Source organism: Budorcas taxicolor, chromosome 7 (assembly GCF_023091745.1).
Source record: "Budorcas taxicolor isolate Tak-1 chromosome 7, Takin1.1, whole genome shotgun sequence".
Classification (NCBI taxonomy): domain Eukaryota; kingdom Metazoa; phylum Chordata; class Mammalia; order Artiodactyla; family Bovidae; genus Budorcas; species Budorcas taxicolor.
The window spans coordinates 38586653-38604611 of record NC_068916.1 but is presented as its reverse complement, the minus strand read 5'-3'; the positions used below and the strand labels follow the sequence as shown (position 1 = coordinate 38604611).

The 17959-nt window shown below is 37.4% G+C and overlaps 1 protein-coding gene across 1 annotated transcript in view; it reads right to left on the bottom strand.

Annotated features, from left to right (window-relative positions):
• The window catches only part of NSD1 (nuclear receptor binding SET domain protein 1), a 143926-nt gene that overhangs the window by 50935 nt on the left and 75032 nt on the right, over nt 1–17959 (bottom strand). Inside the window, exons 6-8 of the mRNA XM_052644077.1 lie at nt 7125–7249; nt 4361–4631; nt 3174–3283 (exon numbers count right to left, since the gene is read on the bottom strand). Coding sequence (XP_052500037.1) covers nt 3174–3283; nt 4361–4631; nt 7125–7249 — 506 coding nt within the window. The remainder of the gene's footprint in view (nt 1–3173; nt 3284–4360; nt 4632–7124; nt 7250–17959) is intronic.

Below are 17959 nucleotides of genomic sequence, written 5' to 3'. Positions count from 1 at the left end.
CTAGAACTGCTGAGAATGTGAAGTTGTACAAGCACTTTGGAGACGTGTTTGGCATTTTCTTTAAAAGGAAAACATTTATGAGTCAGCATTCCCAACCCTAAGTATTTACAAAACCAAGAAAAATGAAAATATGTGTACACAAAAAGACTCTGGGTATATTCATACCAGCCTTGTAATTAACAGACCCAAAATGAAAACACAAATGTGCCTCAACAGGAAAAAAGACAAGCAAACTACTTGAACTACTACTCAGCAATAAAAGGAAGTGAACTACTGAAATAGCAACTTTGTGGATGGATCTCAAATAAGTGTCTTGAATAAAAGAAGCCAGCTAACAAAAACAAAACAAAATATATGACATTTAAGAACAAGCAAAACTGGATTTCCCTGATGGTCTGGTGGTTAAGAATCTGCCTGCTAATATAGGGGACACAAATTCAATCTCTGCTCCAGAAAGATTCCATAGGCCAAGAGGCCCATTTGCAACAACTATTGAGGCTGCAATCTGCAACTATGGAAGTCCATGCATTCGAGAGCCCATATTCTGCCACAAGAAAAGCCATCACAAGATGCCTGCACACCGCAACCAGAGAAAGCCCACCTGCAGCAATGACAACCCAGCACAACCAAAACTTAAAAAAAAGAAAGAACAAGCAAAACTAATCCATGGTAACAGAAGTTAGAAAGTTTTGCCTCTGGAAGAGATGAGAATGGATAATTAATGAAAGGGGACACAAGAAAACTTCTGGGGGTAGTGGATTTATATAGCATACTTAGTTTGGCTGGTACTTATTACATGGTATACACAACTGTCTATCAACTGACATCAAACAATTAAGATCTGTGCATTTTATTGGTGTAAATTAAATCTCAAGAGTTCTGGGACACATTCGTCTATTAAAATTAAGTGTATCAACTAAATTGGCATCCAAGGTGGAGCAGTGGTAAAAAGAATCCACCTGGAAATGCAAGAGAACACTAGTTTGATCCTTGGGTCAGAAGATCCCCTGGCAGAGAAAATGGTAACCCACTTCAATATTCTTGCCTGGGAAACCCGATGGACAGAAGAGCCTGGCAGGCTATAGTCCATGGGGTCACAAAGAGAAGGACAAAACTGAGCAAGTGAGCACACACACACATCAAGTAAACCATGTGTTTTCTGCCCCCTGGAGTGGAAGTGAGGACTCTTTTAACCACTAGACAGCCAAGGAAGTTCCAACTAAATCATGCTTTTTATCCTCTTAAATTTCATATTAGAAACCTACATTGGACAGAGCAAGGTTACACAGATTAACTATTTTAAAATACAATTTTAACACTGCATTTACAGTTATTATAAAACAAATTAACACTATTTTTTAAGTAACAGTCTCAAAACCTCAAAACTGAGGATTCAAATTTCATCTTATTTCTTCACATCATTAACTTAGGTATGTCAATTATAGCTCCATAGAGCTTCCCAGATGGCAGCAGTGGTAAAGAACCCGCCTGTCAAGGCAGGAGATGTAAAGAGACACAGGTTCAATCCCTGGGTCGGGAAGACCGACCCCCTGGAGAAGGAAATGGTAACCCACTCCAGTATTCCTGCTTGGAGAATCCCATGGACAGAGGAACCTGGTGTGCTGTACCGCACAGGGTCACATAGAGTTGGACATGACTGAAGCAGCTTAGCACAAAATGGGAGGAGGGGATCATTCACTTACCTCGCCTGAGTTCTTACTTTCTTTTGTATTTGCAGTGCCTCACTTCTAGCAGTAAGACAACAGGCCTCCCATGACTCACCTATTAAATCTATCATCTGATTGCAAAAGTCACTTCCATGCTCAACTGAATCCCAGTTTCCCTGGCCCTTTTCCAACAATCTTGCAAAGTGGTTATGATTTAAATAATACAAGCCAGGAGAGAAAGCACTGCAGGAGATGTTCTCAGCCTTACTAGAGTATAAGGAACAAGAGGATAGTGGGTTGGAGACATATTGTCACTGAGGGTTGCACGGACTACAAAGAAAATGCAGAGGGCAAGAGATGAACCTAAGAAAAACTGAAAAGTCCATGTCATAGGATTGCTTTGAGAAGAAAAACTAAAGTACATAAAATGACTTTTTAAAATAATATATTAATAAAAATACAAATAAGTTTTACCTTTACTGGTGGGTGACTAACAAAAACAAGGGGACTTAATATAGGATTAAAGATTAGAAGTTTGCCAGGGCTAAGAAAAGAATTCCAGAAACTCAATTTATTTATGACTTGATTACAATCTTATATTTTTTCTTTAAGGAAAAAGAATTTTTAAAAACAGGAAATCTGGCAGTTTCTCTGGTGGTCCAGTGGTTAAGAATCTACCTTGCAGTGCAGGGGATGCAAGTTCGATTTCTGGTCAGAGAACTAAGATCCTACATGCCACAGAGCAATGGACGCCATAAGCACTGAGCCCAAGTGCAAACACTAGAGTCTGTCCACCATAATGAAAGATCCTGTGTGCCATAACTACTGTAAGACCCAATGCAACCAAATAAATATATATATATTTATATATATTTATAAATATTTATATATTTATATATTTATATATTTAAAAACAGGAAATCTGTGCATCCTACAACTGAAACTTTAACATATACTTATTCCTCAAATACAAAGAGAACAGGATATATCCTAAGGATTCAAAATCCAGTTATGATTCATTATAGAATTAGAACTACTATAAAATTATGCCTTCTTGGCTAATGGGAACCAAGTTCGCAAAACTGAAGATGAAATGTTTATGCCTGGATTATAGTTGAACAGGGTCTTTTCTGAGGTATTACTCAGACACTGAATGCAATGGCATTAACTTACAGTGGCTTGTAGAGACAGAAGTGAAGTAGAAATCAGGTAAGAAGTTTTGAACCAAGAAAAGAGATAACAACAAATGCAAACTTTACTCAATTGTAAAGGCTTTTTTCATTTTCATTTCAAAAGAAAATCTACAACCAACTGGTACATATGTTCATACAAATGCAAAATGGTCTGTTAATGTAGAACCACTCAGATGAACCATATATACTCTGATATTCTAGAATTTCTATGTACATGTGTATTGATGTTATAGGTATTACTAAAAGATTTGTTTTTAAAATCCCCTATTTCCTGGATGCAATCCTATTTTAGAATTGACTAAAATTAACATACCTTTTTAGTAAGGCCAAGATCCCCTTTCTTGGGCATAAATCCAGGGTCTAAATCATTGGATTCAAGAAGTTTCTTAGTTGGTTTTCTCTGACGCTTACTTTCGTAATTTCCTGAAATGCATGTATCTTTTCATTAGATGATTTAGAAACTGGGCACAAGCTGATTTTTTTAAAAACTTATGTATCATGCAAAAATTAGTCATCTATTTTTTTGTTTTTTTCTCATGATATTCTGGGAAGAGACGGGGTAAAAATTTATTTATTCTAAAATACTAGTTAATGTAAAACAAAATAAGAAAATAGTTCTGAATATAGACACAAACTAATGTGAGGTTGTTCTAATGTCAATGTGTGTATATACTATATATATATTTATATATATATATATGCTTTTTAAATCACAAATGAACTAAGGGAGAAATCAAAAGGGCAGAACTGCATTTAGAGCAATCAACTGGTGGTAAAAAAAAAAAAAAAAAAGGAGAAGTGAATTCAACAGAGCCAGAATTCTGGGCATAAATGGACCAAGAGTAGAACTTTTGTTCTGTTCTTAAATAAGTAGAGACACTTACTTACTTTATAGGACTGCTCTTAAGAATTATATAAAACAGCCAAATAACAGTTTGGCGCATAATGGGGATTATTCTTTTTGATTCTGTCTTATTTGATTCTGCACAACTGGATACCTTTCTAAAGAATAACATCACAAGCAATTCTTGGGAATTTAAGAAAGTTACATGCAGAATTTTCCTTGGCTGACTATAATACTCAATAGTCAGTATTTTAAAAAGTATAAAATTAAAAACAACTTCCCAAGTAACACACAGATTGGTAAAAATCAGTATCTAAAGTATAATTTTTTTGTGTTTACTCAACTAGTATGCAGTGCTCTTCCCCAAAATCCTAGTCTGAGTGCTGATTCACACTGTGGTTGATCAACAATTATGAAGAGCAGTAACAGTGTAAGGAGCCTAGTTTTTTTTTTTTTTTAATATGTCTTCCTGACAGTACACCACCAATTCATGATCAGTAACTGTTCCATTGGCCAGTACTGTAAGAATTTCCCAGGATCAAAATGGATAGTTTGTTGTACACAGATACACTACTGGCTTTCCATCAAAACATACTAAAATCTCCTGCATCCTCTAAGTATACCCACTTACATACTGAGACCCATCCCCATCTTACCTGGTGGTTTAACTAGCAATTCCTCAGACTCAAGGGCAGGCCGTGGAGAGACTTCCGGAGCCACAGGCACAGATAAGGTCAGCTGTGGCAACTCAGCATGTCCACCTCCAAGTTCTGACTGAGCCAAGGGCCCTTCCAAAAATGGAGCCTCCCTTTCAAGAACTGGAGGCTCTTCTTTGGTTGAAATCAAAGAATTCTCATCCACCTGTTTGTTCTGAGCACTAGATCGACATCGGGCTAAAAGGCTTTCCTCTTCACAGCGGGAACTTACCTAAGAACAAAAGATAAACGGGCAATCCATAGGCCAAAATTGTTGTGATTCAAGTGTTAAAAAGAATAATGCACTTATAAAGGAATGAAATTCTGACACATGCTACAAATGGAAGAAACCTGAAGACATAACACTAACTGAAATGAGCAGACACAGAATGACAAATATTGTATGATTTCACTTGTATGAGGTGAATTCTGTTAATAGGAAAATTGTCACAGAGACAAAAAAACTAGAATGGTGGTTGCCAGGGATTAAAGGAAGGGGGAAGTGGAAACATTTTAACAGATACTGAGTTTCAGTTTGGGAACATGAAAAAGTTCCAAAGACAATGATTGCATACTTAATGTCACAGAATTTTACACTTAAAAAATGGTCAGGGACTTCTCTGGTGGCACAGTTGGATAAGAATCTGCCAGTGCAGGAGACACGGGTTCAATGCCAGGTCTAGGAAGATTCCACATGATACAGAGCAACTAAGCCCACCGACAACACTACTGAGCCCGTGTTTCAGAGGCTGCACACTCCAACTACTAAAGCTGGTGTGCCTAGAGCTGATGCTGCACAAGACAAGCTACCACAATGAGAAGCCTACGCACCACAACTAAGTGTACCCCCTACTTGCCACAACTAGAGAAAGCCCACATGTAGCAAAGAAGAGCCAGGATAGCCAAGAACAAAAACAAATAAAAACTGGGAGGAAAAAAGGTTAAAATGATGAATTTTATGTTATATACATATATTTCACTATAATTTTAAAGGGTAAAAACATCATTGACAGATAAGACAAAAACGACAAAATGATCTCAGGAACGACAGAATGATCAATTCATTTCCAAAGCAAATTATTCAACATCACAGAGACTGAGAAACACTAAAGCTATAAAAATTCATTAAGGCCATAGTGATGATCTAAAAAAAAAAGAAAAAAAAGATTCACTTTAAGTGAAAGTGTTAGTTTCTCTGCCATGTCTGACTCTTTGAGACCCTATGGACTGTAGCCCGCCAGGCTTCTGTCCATGTAATTCTCCTGGCAAAGATACTGGAGTGGGTTGGCCATTTCCTTCTCCAAAAGATTCCCTAATGTGTCATCAATAAAAGCAGCTAATAATAAACTTCCAATGTTGAATTGATACATTAATGGGAAAGAAATATACCCATTTCTATACTATAAAATGAGACTGCCAGATAATATAAGCAGAAGAAATAATAAAATCTGAAAGTCTTCATTTTGTAACTTCCAATGAAATTATTGATATAGACAAGGAATTATAATTGCTTTAAAAAAACCAGGGAAATAGCTGATGGGAAACAGGATATTCTGTTGGAGTCAAATTAATTATACGTGTACTGTTGTTGGATCAAAACAGGTGAAGCATAACATAAACCAGAGAGATCAGTTAATCACCATTTTGAGCTAGGGGAGGTTAAATACTTTTCAATGTCATGCAACAGCTATGATGTAATCTAGCCAAAATGTTTAACTTGAATCTATCAAAATGTTAGTTAAAACTACCACTTAACAGGGAACCTAGAAGCAAATTGAGAAGGCAGATACTTTTAATATGTCACTCTCATCACTTACACAGAGTCAAGAAAACGGGGGACTGTCCTGGATTTAAAGTGATTTAAGAAATACAACAACAAGATATAAAGTGTAGTCCTGGACTGGATCTTGTTTCAGATAAATTAAATGTAAAGGTTAGGAAATAACTGGGGAAATCTAAACAAGGATTTGTTATTAGATTTTTAGAGGTACAAGTAGTAACAGAGTCAAAATATCTCTGCTGCTGCTACTGCTGCTAAGTCACTTCAGTCGTGTCCGACTCTGTGCCACCCCATAGACGGCAGACCACCAGGCTCCCCCGTCCCTGGGATTCTCCAGGCAAGAACACTGGAGTGGGTTGCCATTTCCTTCTCCAATGCATGAAAGTGAAAACAGAAAACTGAAGTCACTCAGTCGTGTCCGACTCTTCGCAACCCCATGGACTAAAGCCTACCAGGCTCCTCCGCCCATGGGATTTTCCAGGCAAGAGTACTGGAGTGGGGTGCCATTGCCTTCTCTGCAAAATATCTCTAATTTACTTTAAAATACTTTGAGTTTCAAGCAATTCAAGTGAAAAATAAAGCAAATAGGTACTGTAACATTTGCTGACAGAATCAGGATCAAGCTATTATTTTTATATTATTTATATTATTTTTTACTAAATATTTTATCATAGTAATACTCCTAAATCTTTAAAATAGTTTCAAAGGCAAAAGGGGAAAGTATACACACACACACTATACACACATAGTATGTAGAATCATTTATACCTTTTCTGTATAACTAGTATATGCTAAACACTATGCCAGAAACTGGAAATAAAAAACTAAAAAACAAGTTTCCAGTTAAGGAAACTATTGTCCAGTGAAGATAAAACATGATAATGAAGGCAAAATTGCAGTATCCTAAAAGGACTGATAAAACATTGTTGAAATGTTGGAATATACCTTGTGCACCTGTTCCTGTGTCTTCTTTTGTTTTTTCTTAGGAGCAAATATCTGATCATATTCTTCTGTATATTCCAGAAGCCACTTGCTTGGCTTCCTAAGGCGTTTCTTCTCTGATCGCACAGCTAAAAGAGGAGGCACAAGTTCAGTATTAAACAAAAAGTTAGAGAGAAATCCAATGTTTTCATATAACCATCTCTGGATTCCCAAAGGAACAGAAATAGGAAACTCACAAAAAACACCATGGTTTAAGCTCCAAGAGGGTAAAAATGATTTGCTATGGTTTACCTTATGCAAAAATTAGGAGGAAGGAAGACCTTTGTTGCTCTATCCACAAACAGCCCACCTAAGCTTAAGGAAATTAAACTGAATCTAGTCCTACAGCTGCCTCCCTGATGGCTCAGATGGTAAAGAATCCACCTGCAATGCGGGAGACCTGGGTTTGATCCCTGGGTCAGGAAGATCCCCTGGAGGAGGGCACGCCCGCCCACGCCGGCATTCTTGTCTGGAGAATCGCAGGTACACAGGAGCCTGCCAGGCTACAGTCCATGGGGTCGCACAGTCGGACACGACTGAGCGAGTAAGCGCAGTAGAGCACACAGCATCCTACAGTGACAGAGCTAATAATACAATATAGATCCTAAATCAGGCAAAATCATGAAGAACACCACGTAGCAGCTCTCTTAAGGGGGTTCCCAGGTAGTTCAATGGAGAAGGCAATGGCACCCCACTCCAGTACTCTTGCCTGGAGAATCCCAGGGACGGGAGAGCCTGGTGGTCTGCCATCTATGGGGTCGCACAGAGTCGGACACGACTGAAGTGACTTAGCAGCAGCAGGTAGTTCAATGGTAAAGAATCCACCTGCCAATGCAGGAGACATGGGTTTGATCCGTGGGTTGGGAAGATCCCCTAGAGAAAGAAGTGGCAACCCACTCCAGTGTTCTTGCCTGGGAAATTCCATGGACAGAGAAGCCTGGTGGGCTACAGTCTATAGAGCTGCAGAAGAATCACACAACTTAGTGACTAAACAACTTCTCGCTGGATTATGCAGAATATTAGATGAATATCCAGATAGAATATTTACCCTATCAGTACGACAACATGAATTTCAAAAGCATTTCACACGTATTTTCTATCACAGTTGTGATGAGTTTCACCTTAGAAACATCAAAAAAATAGTTATCTGTAAACCATTAAATGTATGCCAATATAGCATTTAAAAACGTATTGCATGTATCCCGACAGAAAAGATAAGATATAGAATTCTGGGTACCTGCTTTAAAAATATACCTCTTGCCATGTTTTATAACCAAAATATCAAAGTACCATACCATTTCTCTTTGAATTAACAATGAAACAAGTATCTATTATAATTTCCCTATAAACCTTTATCCTAGTCTTAATATACTTCACATGTTGTAATCACTTTACTTTTCGTACTGCAGAGGATGAGACAGACAGCATCACTGACTCAATGGATATGAATTTGCACAAATTTTGGGAGATTGTTAAGGACAGCAAAGCCTGGCATGCTGCAGTCCACGGGGTGGCAAAGGGTCAGATGAGACTGAGCAACTGAAAAACAACAAGAATCATTTTACTATACTATAAACTCTTTGGGAGCAGAGGCTAATGCCTACAGAATACTGGATACATTGTACTCAAGAGGCCAGGAATACTTCATAATATGGTGACTTCAGAGAACGTTATTCCTGCCTCATTTTTATGTGGCAATATGGGTGTTCTCTTAAAAAAAGGAAAACAAAAGAAAAGGTCACAGGCTCAACAAGCACTGGGGCAAACTAGGGTACAGCACCCAGTGCAGTCAGCATGGGGGCCCAAGACACTGGGCACAACAAAAAGAGGGCAAGCGTTGGAAAGCAGGGAACAGGTAAGCGGAGCCATCCATATCTGAGGCCCGGGTGCCCAGATGCACAGAATATAGGGTTCTCAAGACATAGAAAGTTATAAAATATGGGTGTTTTAGGCATGGGGCACCCTGAATGTGGGATTTTTCTGGCAGGTGGAGAGAAAGATGAGGTGCCCAAGATGCACAGGACATGGGGCACGCTTGTTGTGGGAGTCCCCAAGTGCAAGGTAGGATGTTCAAAGTGAGGAACACACTGGGAATAAGAAATATGACATCAGGGACATGGGTGATCCTGGGCACACTGCCAAAATGAAATATTGCTACATGCCACAATATTAGTAATCCACAGAAACATTATATTAAATGAAAAAAACAAAGACAAAAAGATCATGCATTGTATAATTCCATTAATATAAAATGTCCAGAAAGGGCAAATCTATAGAGATGAGAGTGTAGACTAGTGGTTGCCTGGGACTAGGAATAGGAACAGGGGCTAACTATGATGATCTTACAGAAATGCTATAAATATTCAAAAACTGATTTATAGGGATATTTGTGCAACTCAGTAAATTTACTAAAAAACATTTGCTTTCACACTTAAAAAGTGTGTGACTTTTGTAGAATGTAAACTTTACCCTGAGTAAGTTTAGATCTTTTCTTCAAAACACTGGTATTTCCCAAGAAACTAGAATACTAACAGCAACATCAATCCACCAATACAGATTATTAAACCCTGTCATACCTCTATACTCTAGTTCTGGGATCTCAGAGGAAAAAGAATTTAAAGGGAGGGTGGAGGCAAAAATATAAACAACTCTTCATAATAATGGCAAATTACTCAGCCCACATCTCCTGTTGAAAGTAAATACAAATACTGTATAAATATGTTTAAAAACCTACCTTAAACAAAGTAAAAACTGACAAAACTGTAAAGAACTACAAACCAAAATCCAATGGAAAGTAATAACCCACGGAAATAAGGAGAGCACTGAAACTGATTTTGTCCTGAGGACTTCTTGGCAACCCTGTTGGGAGGCAGGAGTTTAAAGGAGACTAAACTTGGGCCCCGAAAGACTCTACCCTCAGAGTTATAGTGACACGGAAGTAAACCGTATGCCAACCTCCAGGAGACCACAAGGAAAGGTGCTTTGGCACCAAGCAGAAGGGGAGCAGGAGAGAGGACAAGTCCTTCAGAAATTGTGACTGATCCTCCTGTTGGTTTACAGTCCGATGGACAGGAAAATTCAAGCCCCCGTAAGAAAGTTAATAGGTCATATTAAACGAAATAAACAGGAATAATCATCTCAATAAGCACAAAAAAAAATCTGAAAAACTAAACAAACTGGATATAGAGGGAATTTTCTCAGTCTGAAAGGCCGTGTATCAAAATCCCAGTAAATAAATATCATAGTTAAATGATGAAATCCCAGAAGCTTTCCTCCCTAACATCAGGAGTAACACAAGGGTGTCTGTTCACTCTACTTGTCCTCAACAATGCACTGAAGGATTAAGCTAGGGCAATTAGGCAAGAAAAAGAAACAAAATCTACCCAGATTAGAAAGGATGAAGCAAAACGATCTCTTTTGGCTGAAGACATTGCAACCCCATGGACTATAGCCTGCCAGACTCCTTTGTCCATGAAATTCTCCAGGCAAGAATACTGGAGTGGGTTGCCATTTCCTTCTCCAGGGGATCTTCCTGACCCGAGGATCGAACCCGTGTCTCCTGCATTGCAGGCAGATGCTTTACCATGCGAGTTACTAGGGAAGCCCAGGAAATACTAAGGAATTCATAATAAAACGATTAGAGCTTAAAAAAAAAGTTCAGCAAGGCTGCAACACATAAGATCAATATATAAAAGTCAACTGTGGGAACTCAAACCAGGGCTCTGTAACAACCTAGAGGGGTAGGATGGGGAGGAAAGTCAGAGGGAGCTTCAAAAAGGGAGGGTACATATGTATACTTATGTCTGATTCATGTTGATATTTGGCAGAAACCAACACAATTCTGTAAAGCAATTATCCTTCAATTAAAAAATTAAGTAAAAAAATTTTTTAGAAAGTCAACTGTATTTCTTACATACTAGCAATGGGAAATCCAAGAATGAAACTAAGAAAATAATCTTATTTATAATAGCACCAAAAAAGGATAAAAATACTAAGGGATAAAACAAACAGAAGAAGTGCAAGAGTTGTACACTGAAAACTACAAAACATTGTTGAAAGAAAACAAAGATGACCTAAATTAATGAAATGCCATCTCTTGTTCATAGGTTGGAAAACCTAGCATTGTTACAACGCCAACACTGCTCAAATTGACCTATGATTCAGCACAACCTCTATCAAAATCCCAGCTGGCTTTTCGGCAGAAATGATAAGAAGCTCCTAAAATAAATACAGAAATGCAAAAATCCAGAAGAGTCAAAATGGTCTTGAAAAGGGATAAAGTTGGAAGACTTGTACTTTCTGATTTCAGAGCTACACTAATTAATTACTACAAAGATTAAGAATTTGTGGTACTGGCATATAGACAGACATACATAGTAATAAAAAAGAATTGAGAGTCCAGAAATAAACCATCACATTTATGGTCAAAAGATTTTCAAAGAGGGTGCCAGGACCATTCAATGGGGAAAGAATACCCTTCTTCACAAATGGTGCTGAGACAACTGGATTAACAATGGTTACTTAGCTATGACACCAAAAGCACAAAGAACCAAAGAAAAAATAGGCAAATCAGACTGTGTCAAAATTAAGAATGTCTGTGCTTCAAAATATATGATTAAGAATAAAAATGGTGACCCACAAAATATGAGAAAATATGTGCAAATCATACCTAATAGTGGACTTATATAGAGACCATGTAAAGAATTTTTACAATTAAATAATAAAGACAAACAGCCCAAAAAACATTTTAAGTGATCAAAAAACATAAAAAAAGATGTTCAATATGGTCAGTCATCAGGGAAATGCAAATCAAAATCATAGTAATGAAATACCACTTGACACCAGCCAGGACAGCTTTGTCAAATAGGTGTATATGTAAACCTTTGCAAAACATTCTGGCAGTTCCTCAAAACTTGTACAGCAGGAAGGAAGAATCAGTTAAGAAGTTACAGTACCCCAGGGCAAGTGCAAACCCATGAAAAACAGCACTGAAATGGATTAGAAGAGCCAATTCACTTTACCTGAGACTGCCACTCCGAAAGCAAGCACAATTGAGCTCCCCCTTAAAGCTGAATGTTGGAGGCGTCCAACATTGCAGTTTTTTCGTTTCTGTCTAATCTGACTGGGAACCCAAGAGAAGTCACACAGTTTGGACTCTTAGAGGCACTACAAATAAGGGAGAGAGGGAACATGTTGTGGAACCAGAGGGGCTATAGTGACATAGACAGGGGCCAGATTGGTAAGACTGGGAGAAAGTACTAAACTCCTGGCTTCTCTCTACAAAGGGAGGTAAAAGAGGGAGTATTTGGAAATCTGCATTTTTAGAAAATTGCCCAAGGGACTAGTACCTGTTTGGCCTGCTTGTGGAAGCTAACAGAGCTGGCTTCTTCAGATACCTGGGAGCTGCTGAGAATTAAAGACAGTGAAAAAGCTTGTTGCAATAGCAACAACTAACTTGCAGTACTGCAGAAAAACACAAGAGGAAGCAAGAGATTGCACACTCCTGAAAAAGAAAGACAAACCTCTCTGATTAGGAAACTACACACACAAGCCCACAGAACCCCATTCTACAAAAAAGATTCCAGAGGTCCCCAGAATCTCTAGCCAATATGATTGGTATGCCTTCCCCTATATGAAGCCAGTCTGTAAAGACTCAAAAAAGTGGCTGTTTAATCAAATTCAAATGCATGAAACTAGGGCCAGGGGGGTAGGGGGAGGAGGGATTATGAAATATATGAAGAAACAAGGAAACACATCCCAAAGAATCAAAATAAATCTTCAGAAACTAACCATAAACTAACAGAGATCTATGAATTATCAAAGAATTCAAAACAATTGTATTAAGGAAACTCAGTGATCTACAAGAGAACACCGATATCTAAAAGAAATCATGACAGTCAACAAAAAAACAGTAATAGTCAACAAAAAATACTAGAATTCTTTAAGACTAAACTACTATTTTATAGAAAAACCTGTAAGTACTTTTTAAAATCCAGATGCATATCAAAATTATCTTGGGATTTCTTGAAGAATACAAATGCCCAGATATTACTTTTTTCTCCAAAGCTCTAGAAGTGTTTCTAATGAGTGGTCATGTTTAAAAACAAGTACACTCTATGATGATTTTTCAATTATCTAGTTTATTTTACTTCTTCTATTTCAAAATCAGTGCTACTATTTTATTCAGCATGTTTTCCAATTTCTCCATCCTTTTTAAAAAATTTTTCTTTCTTAAGTCTTTATAAGCATAATAGAAAAGCTTTTGTGTGGGTGTATGCATATATATATTATGTATAACATATATTTTGGAAAAAATGAGTTATTATCTAGCAAAAAATTTTATGACATTCATTCCATTTGTTTGACTTAATCTGAATGCAAGATTTCTAATTTATATTCACTCAAAACTTTGATATAATTCCATGCATTCTGGCATCAAGTATTACAGCTAAAAGTTTAGAAAGCTTATCATCTTAGTGATTTTAAAACATTTTTTGAATGAGGCTTGAAATTTCTAATCCAATTCTGAGAACCTAAAGAAATACTATGTTCTGTAAAAAACAAACAAAACTAAGAAATTAACATGTGATACAACATTATTAACTAAACTACAGACTTTGTTCAAAATTTCACACATTTTTATCCATTATTTGTTTTCTTTTCATACCTTATTCAAAACTCCACTTTGTATTCAACTACACTGAGCAACTGAAGCTGCATGCAACAAATTCTGGAAAAATCTCTTTGCATTTTTATTTTCTATTTTCTTGCTATGGCTTCTTAAGATACACCCACTGTTTAAAAGTGGACAATTAATTTCCAAACACAAGGGATTTTAAAAGTATCTTTGATATAGATTTCTCATTCTGATACTAATTGTTCATTTAAATGCTTACTTCTCTGCAACTGCCCTTTGTGCTTTTTCAGTCTTCTAACTTTACTGAAGCTTTCAATGACTAGGTCAAAGATCTTTCTTGGTAAAGGTCACATTACACTTGAAAATATACAGGTTATTTTCCAAAAAATCATTTAAATGCTTTCTTCTGTGCAATCACCCTTTGTGTTATTTCAGTCTTTATTGAAGCTTTCAATGGCTAGGTCAAAGATCTTTCTTGGTAAATGTCACATTACACTTGAAAATACATGGGTTATTTTCAAATATCTTTTGCTACTGATCTCTAACATAATTCCACAGTGATAAGATAACACTCTGATTTCAGTACCTTTCAGCTCAGTTCAGTCTCTTTGGACTCTTTGCCACCCCATGGACTGCAGCATGTGAGGCTTTCCTGTCTATCATCAACTCCCGGAGCTTAAGCAAACTCATGTTTGAGTAAACAAATGTCCATCAAGTCAGTGATGTCATCCAGCCATCTCATTCTCTGTCGTCCCCTTCTACTCCAGCCTTCAATCTTTCCCAGAATCAGGGTCTTTTCCAATGAGTCAGTTCTTAGCAGGTGGCCAAAGTATTGGAGTTTCAGCTTCAGCATCAGTCCTTTCAATGAATATTCAGGACTGATTTCCTTTAGGATTGACTGGTTGGATCTCCTTGCAGTCCAAGGGATTCTCAAGAGTCTTCTCCAACACCACAGTTCAAAAGCATCAGTTCTTTAGTGCTCAGCTTTCTTTATAGTCCAACTCTCACATCCATACATGACTACTGGAAAAACCAGAGCTTTGGCTAGAGGGACCTTTGTTGGCAAAGTGATGTCTCTGGTTTTTAATATGCTGTCTAGGTTGGTCATAACTTTTCTTCCAAAGAGCAAGCATCTTTTAATTTTATGGCTGCAGTTACCATCTGCAATGATTTTGGAGTCCAAAAAAATAAAGTCTCTCATTATTTCCACTGTTTCCCCATTTATTTGCCATGAAGTGATGGGATCCGATGCCATGATCTTAGTTTTCTGAATGCTGAGTTTTAAGCCAGCTTTTTCACTCTCCTCTTTCACTTTCATCAAAAGGCTCTTTAGTTCCTCTTCGCTTTCTGCCATAAAGGTGGTATCATCTGCATATCTGAGGTTATTAATATTTCTCCTGGCAATCTTGATTCCAGCTTGTGCTTCATCCAGCCTGGCATTTTGCATGATTTACTCTGCCTAGAAGTTAAATAAGCAGGGTGACAATATACAGCTTTGACGTGCTCCTTTCCCGATTTGGAACCAGTCTGTTGTTCCATATCCAGTTCTAACTGTTGCTTCCTGACCTGCATACAGATTTCTCAGGAGGCAGGTGAGGTGGTCTGGTATTCCCATCTCTTGAAGAATTTTCCACAGTTTATTGTGATCCACACAGTCAAAGGCTTTGCGTAGTCAATAAAGCATAAGTAGATGTTTTTCTGAAACTCTCTTCTCTTTTTGATGATCTAACGGATGTTGGCAATTTGATCTCTGGTTTCTCTGCTTTTTCTAAATCCAACCTGAACATCTGGAAGTTCACGGTTCACATACTGTTGAAGCCTGGCTTGGAGAATTTCAAGCATTACTTTGCTAGCGTGTGAGATGAGTGCAGATCCAGGATAAAACCCACATCTCTTGCCTCTCCTGCTTTGGCAGGAATATTCTTAACCTGTGAGTCACCTGGGAAGCACCACGATCATCTCAATTGGTGCAGAAAAGACTGAATTCAACACTTTCTCCGAATAGAAGACACTCAACAAACTAGGAACATAAAGAAATAATCTAAAATAAAGGTTATATATGAAAATCTCGCAGCTAACATGAGCATCTATGGTGAAAACCTGAAAGGTCAGGAAAAGGGCTAGGATGCCCATTCTTGCCAATTTAACATGACACTGGAAGTCCGAGCCAGAGCAATTTGACAAGAATTATAAACAATTATAAATAAAAGACATTCAAATTGGAAAGTAAAATTATCTCAGTTCATAGATACCATGACCTTATGTAAAGAAAACCCTAAAGATACCACAAAAAAGAAAAGCCGTAAGAATAATAATGAATTCAGTAAAGCTGAAAGAGAAAAATCAACATTTAAAACTCAGTTGTGTTTTTGGGCTTCCCTGGTGGCTCAGTGGTAAAGAATTTGCCTGCCAATGCAGGAGACATGGGTTCGAATCTGTGATCCAGAAAGATTCTACATGCAAAGGAGCAGCTAAGCCCGTGTGCCACAACTACTGAGTCCAGGAGCCACAACTACTGAAGCCTGCTCACCGCAGAGCCTGTGCTCAGCAGCAAGAGAAGCCAGCGCAGTGAGAGCCCTGGACACTGCAACTAGGGAGTACAGCCCCCACTTGCCACAACAAGAGAGAAGCCCTCACGGCAACGAAGACCCAGCACAGTCGAAATAAACACTGTTTTAAAAACATCAGACTGCGGGTTGATGTTTAGTAGAAACCAACACAATACCGTAAAGCGATTATCCTGCAATTAAAAATAAATGAATTATATTAATTAATTTTACTTTGTGTTTCTATACAATAACAAATAATTCAAAAAGGAAATTAAGAAAACAATCTTACAATACAGTAAAAAAGAATAAAACACTCACAAATAAACTTAAGCAAGGATGTGAGGGAGTTGAGTACTAAACACAAATAAATGAAAAGACAGTCTGTGTTCATGGATTCAAAGATTTAACATTAATAAAACATCCATACTACACAAGTGATCTTCAGACTCAGTACTCTATCAAAATCCCAATGTCATTTTTTGCAGAAATACAAAAAAGCCATCCTATACTAAAAATACTCTTGACAAAGACTGATCATATATTGTTCTCAAAACATACTACACAACTACAGTAGTCAAAACAAACTTGTTATTACCATAAAGACAAACATATAGCTCAACAGAACAGAGAGTACAGAAATAAACCCTTAAACATATAAATTATCTCTGACAAAGGATTTCCAACAGTTTGGACACCTGATGCAAAGCCAACTCACTGGAAAAGACCCTGATCCTGGGAAAGATTGAAGGCAAAGGCAAAAGGGGTCGACAAAGAACAAGATGATTAGGTAGCATCACGAACTCAATGGACATGAATCTGAGCAAATTCCAGGAGCTGGTAGAGGACAGAAGAGCCTGGCATGCCAGGGTCCATGAGGTGGCAAAGAGTTGGACACAACTTACTGACTGAACATACATGGGGAAAAGTACAGCATGCTTAATAAATGGTGCTGTACAATAATGCACATATAGGTAAGATTGTAGTATACACTTTCAACTTGTTCAGAAGGTACATTCATGTGTTTTTTACCATAATAAATATAAAGTGCTGATATAAACGCAAAGCAAAAAACCCCAAAATACCACATATTATATGATTCCATTTATATGAAATGTATAGAACAAGCAAATCTATAGACCGGGCCGAAATGAAGAGAGATTGATAAAGGTTGCAAGATTTCTTTCTAAGCTGATGCAAATGTTCCAAAATTAATCATGTTTATGGATGCACAAGTCTCTGAGTATACTAAAAACCACTGAAGTACAAACTTTCAAAAGGTGAACTTTATGATATGTGAATTATATTTCAATAAAGCTGTTAGAAAACAGAATCTACTATGGTAAACATTATGGAGAAATCTTTTAAGAAAAGTCAGTTTTATCCTCAATGCATAATACTTATATTTTGAAAAACTTATGCTGCTTTCCTTCTGCAGCTAAGGTAGGATACCCTGGTATTTCAGATTTTTTAAAATTTATTCTCAAACTTCATTCCAGAAGGGATGCAAGACATCTAAGTTCTTCAAATAAGTACCACAAAACAGTCACATTTTTTCAAAAACATATCCCCTTTGTCCATATAACAGGAGAGCCTTCCTTAAGCTGTAAGAGCTT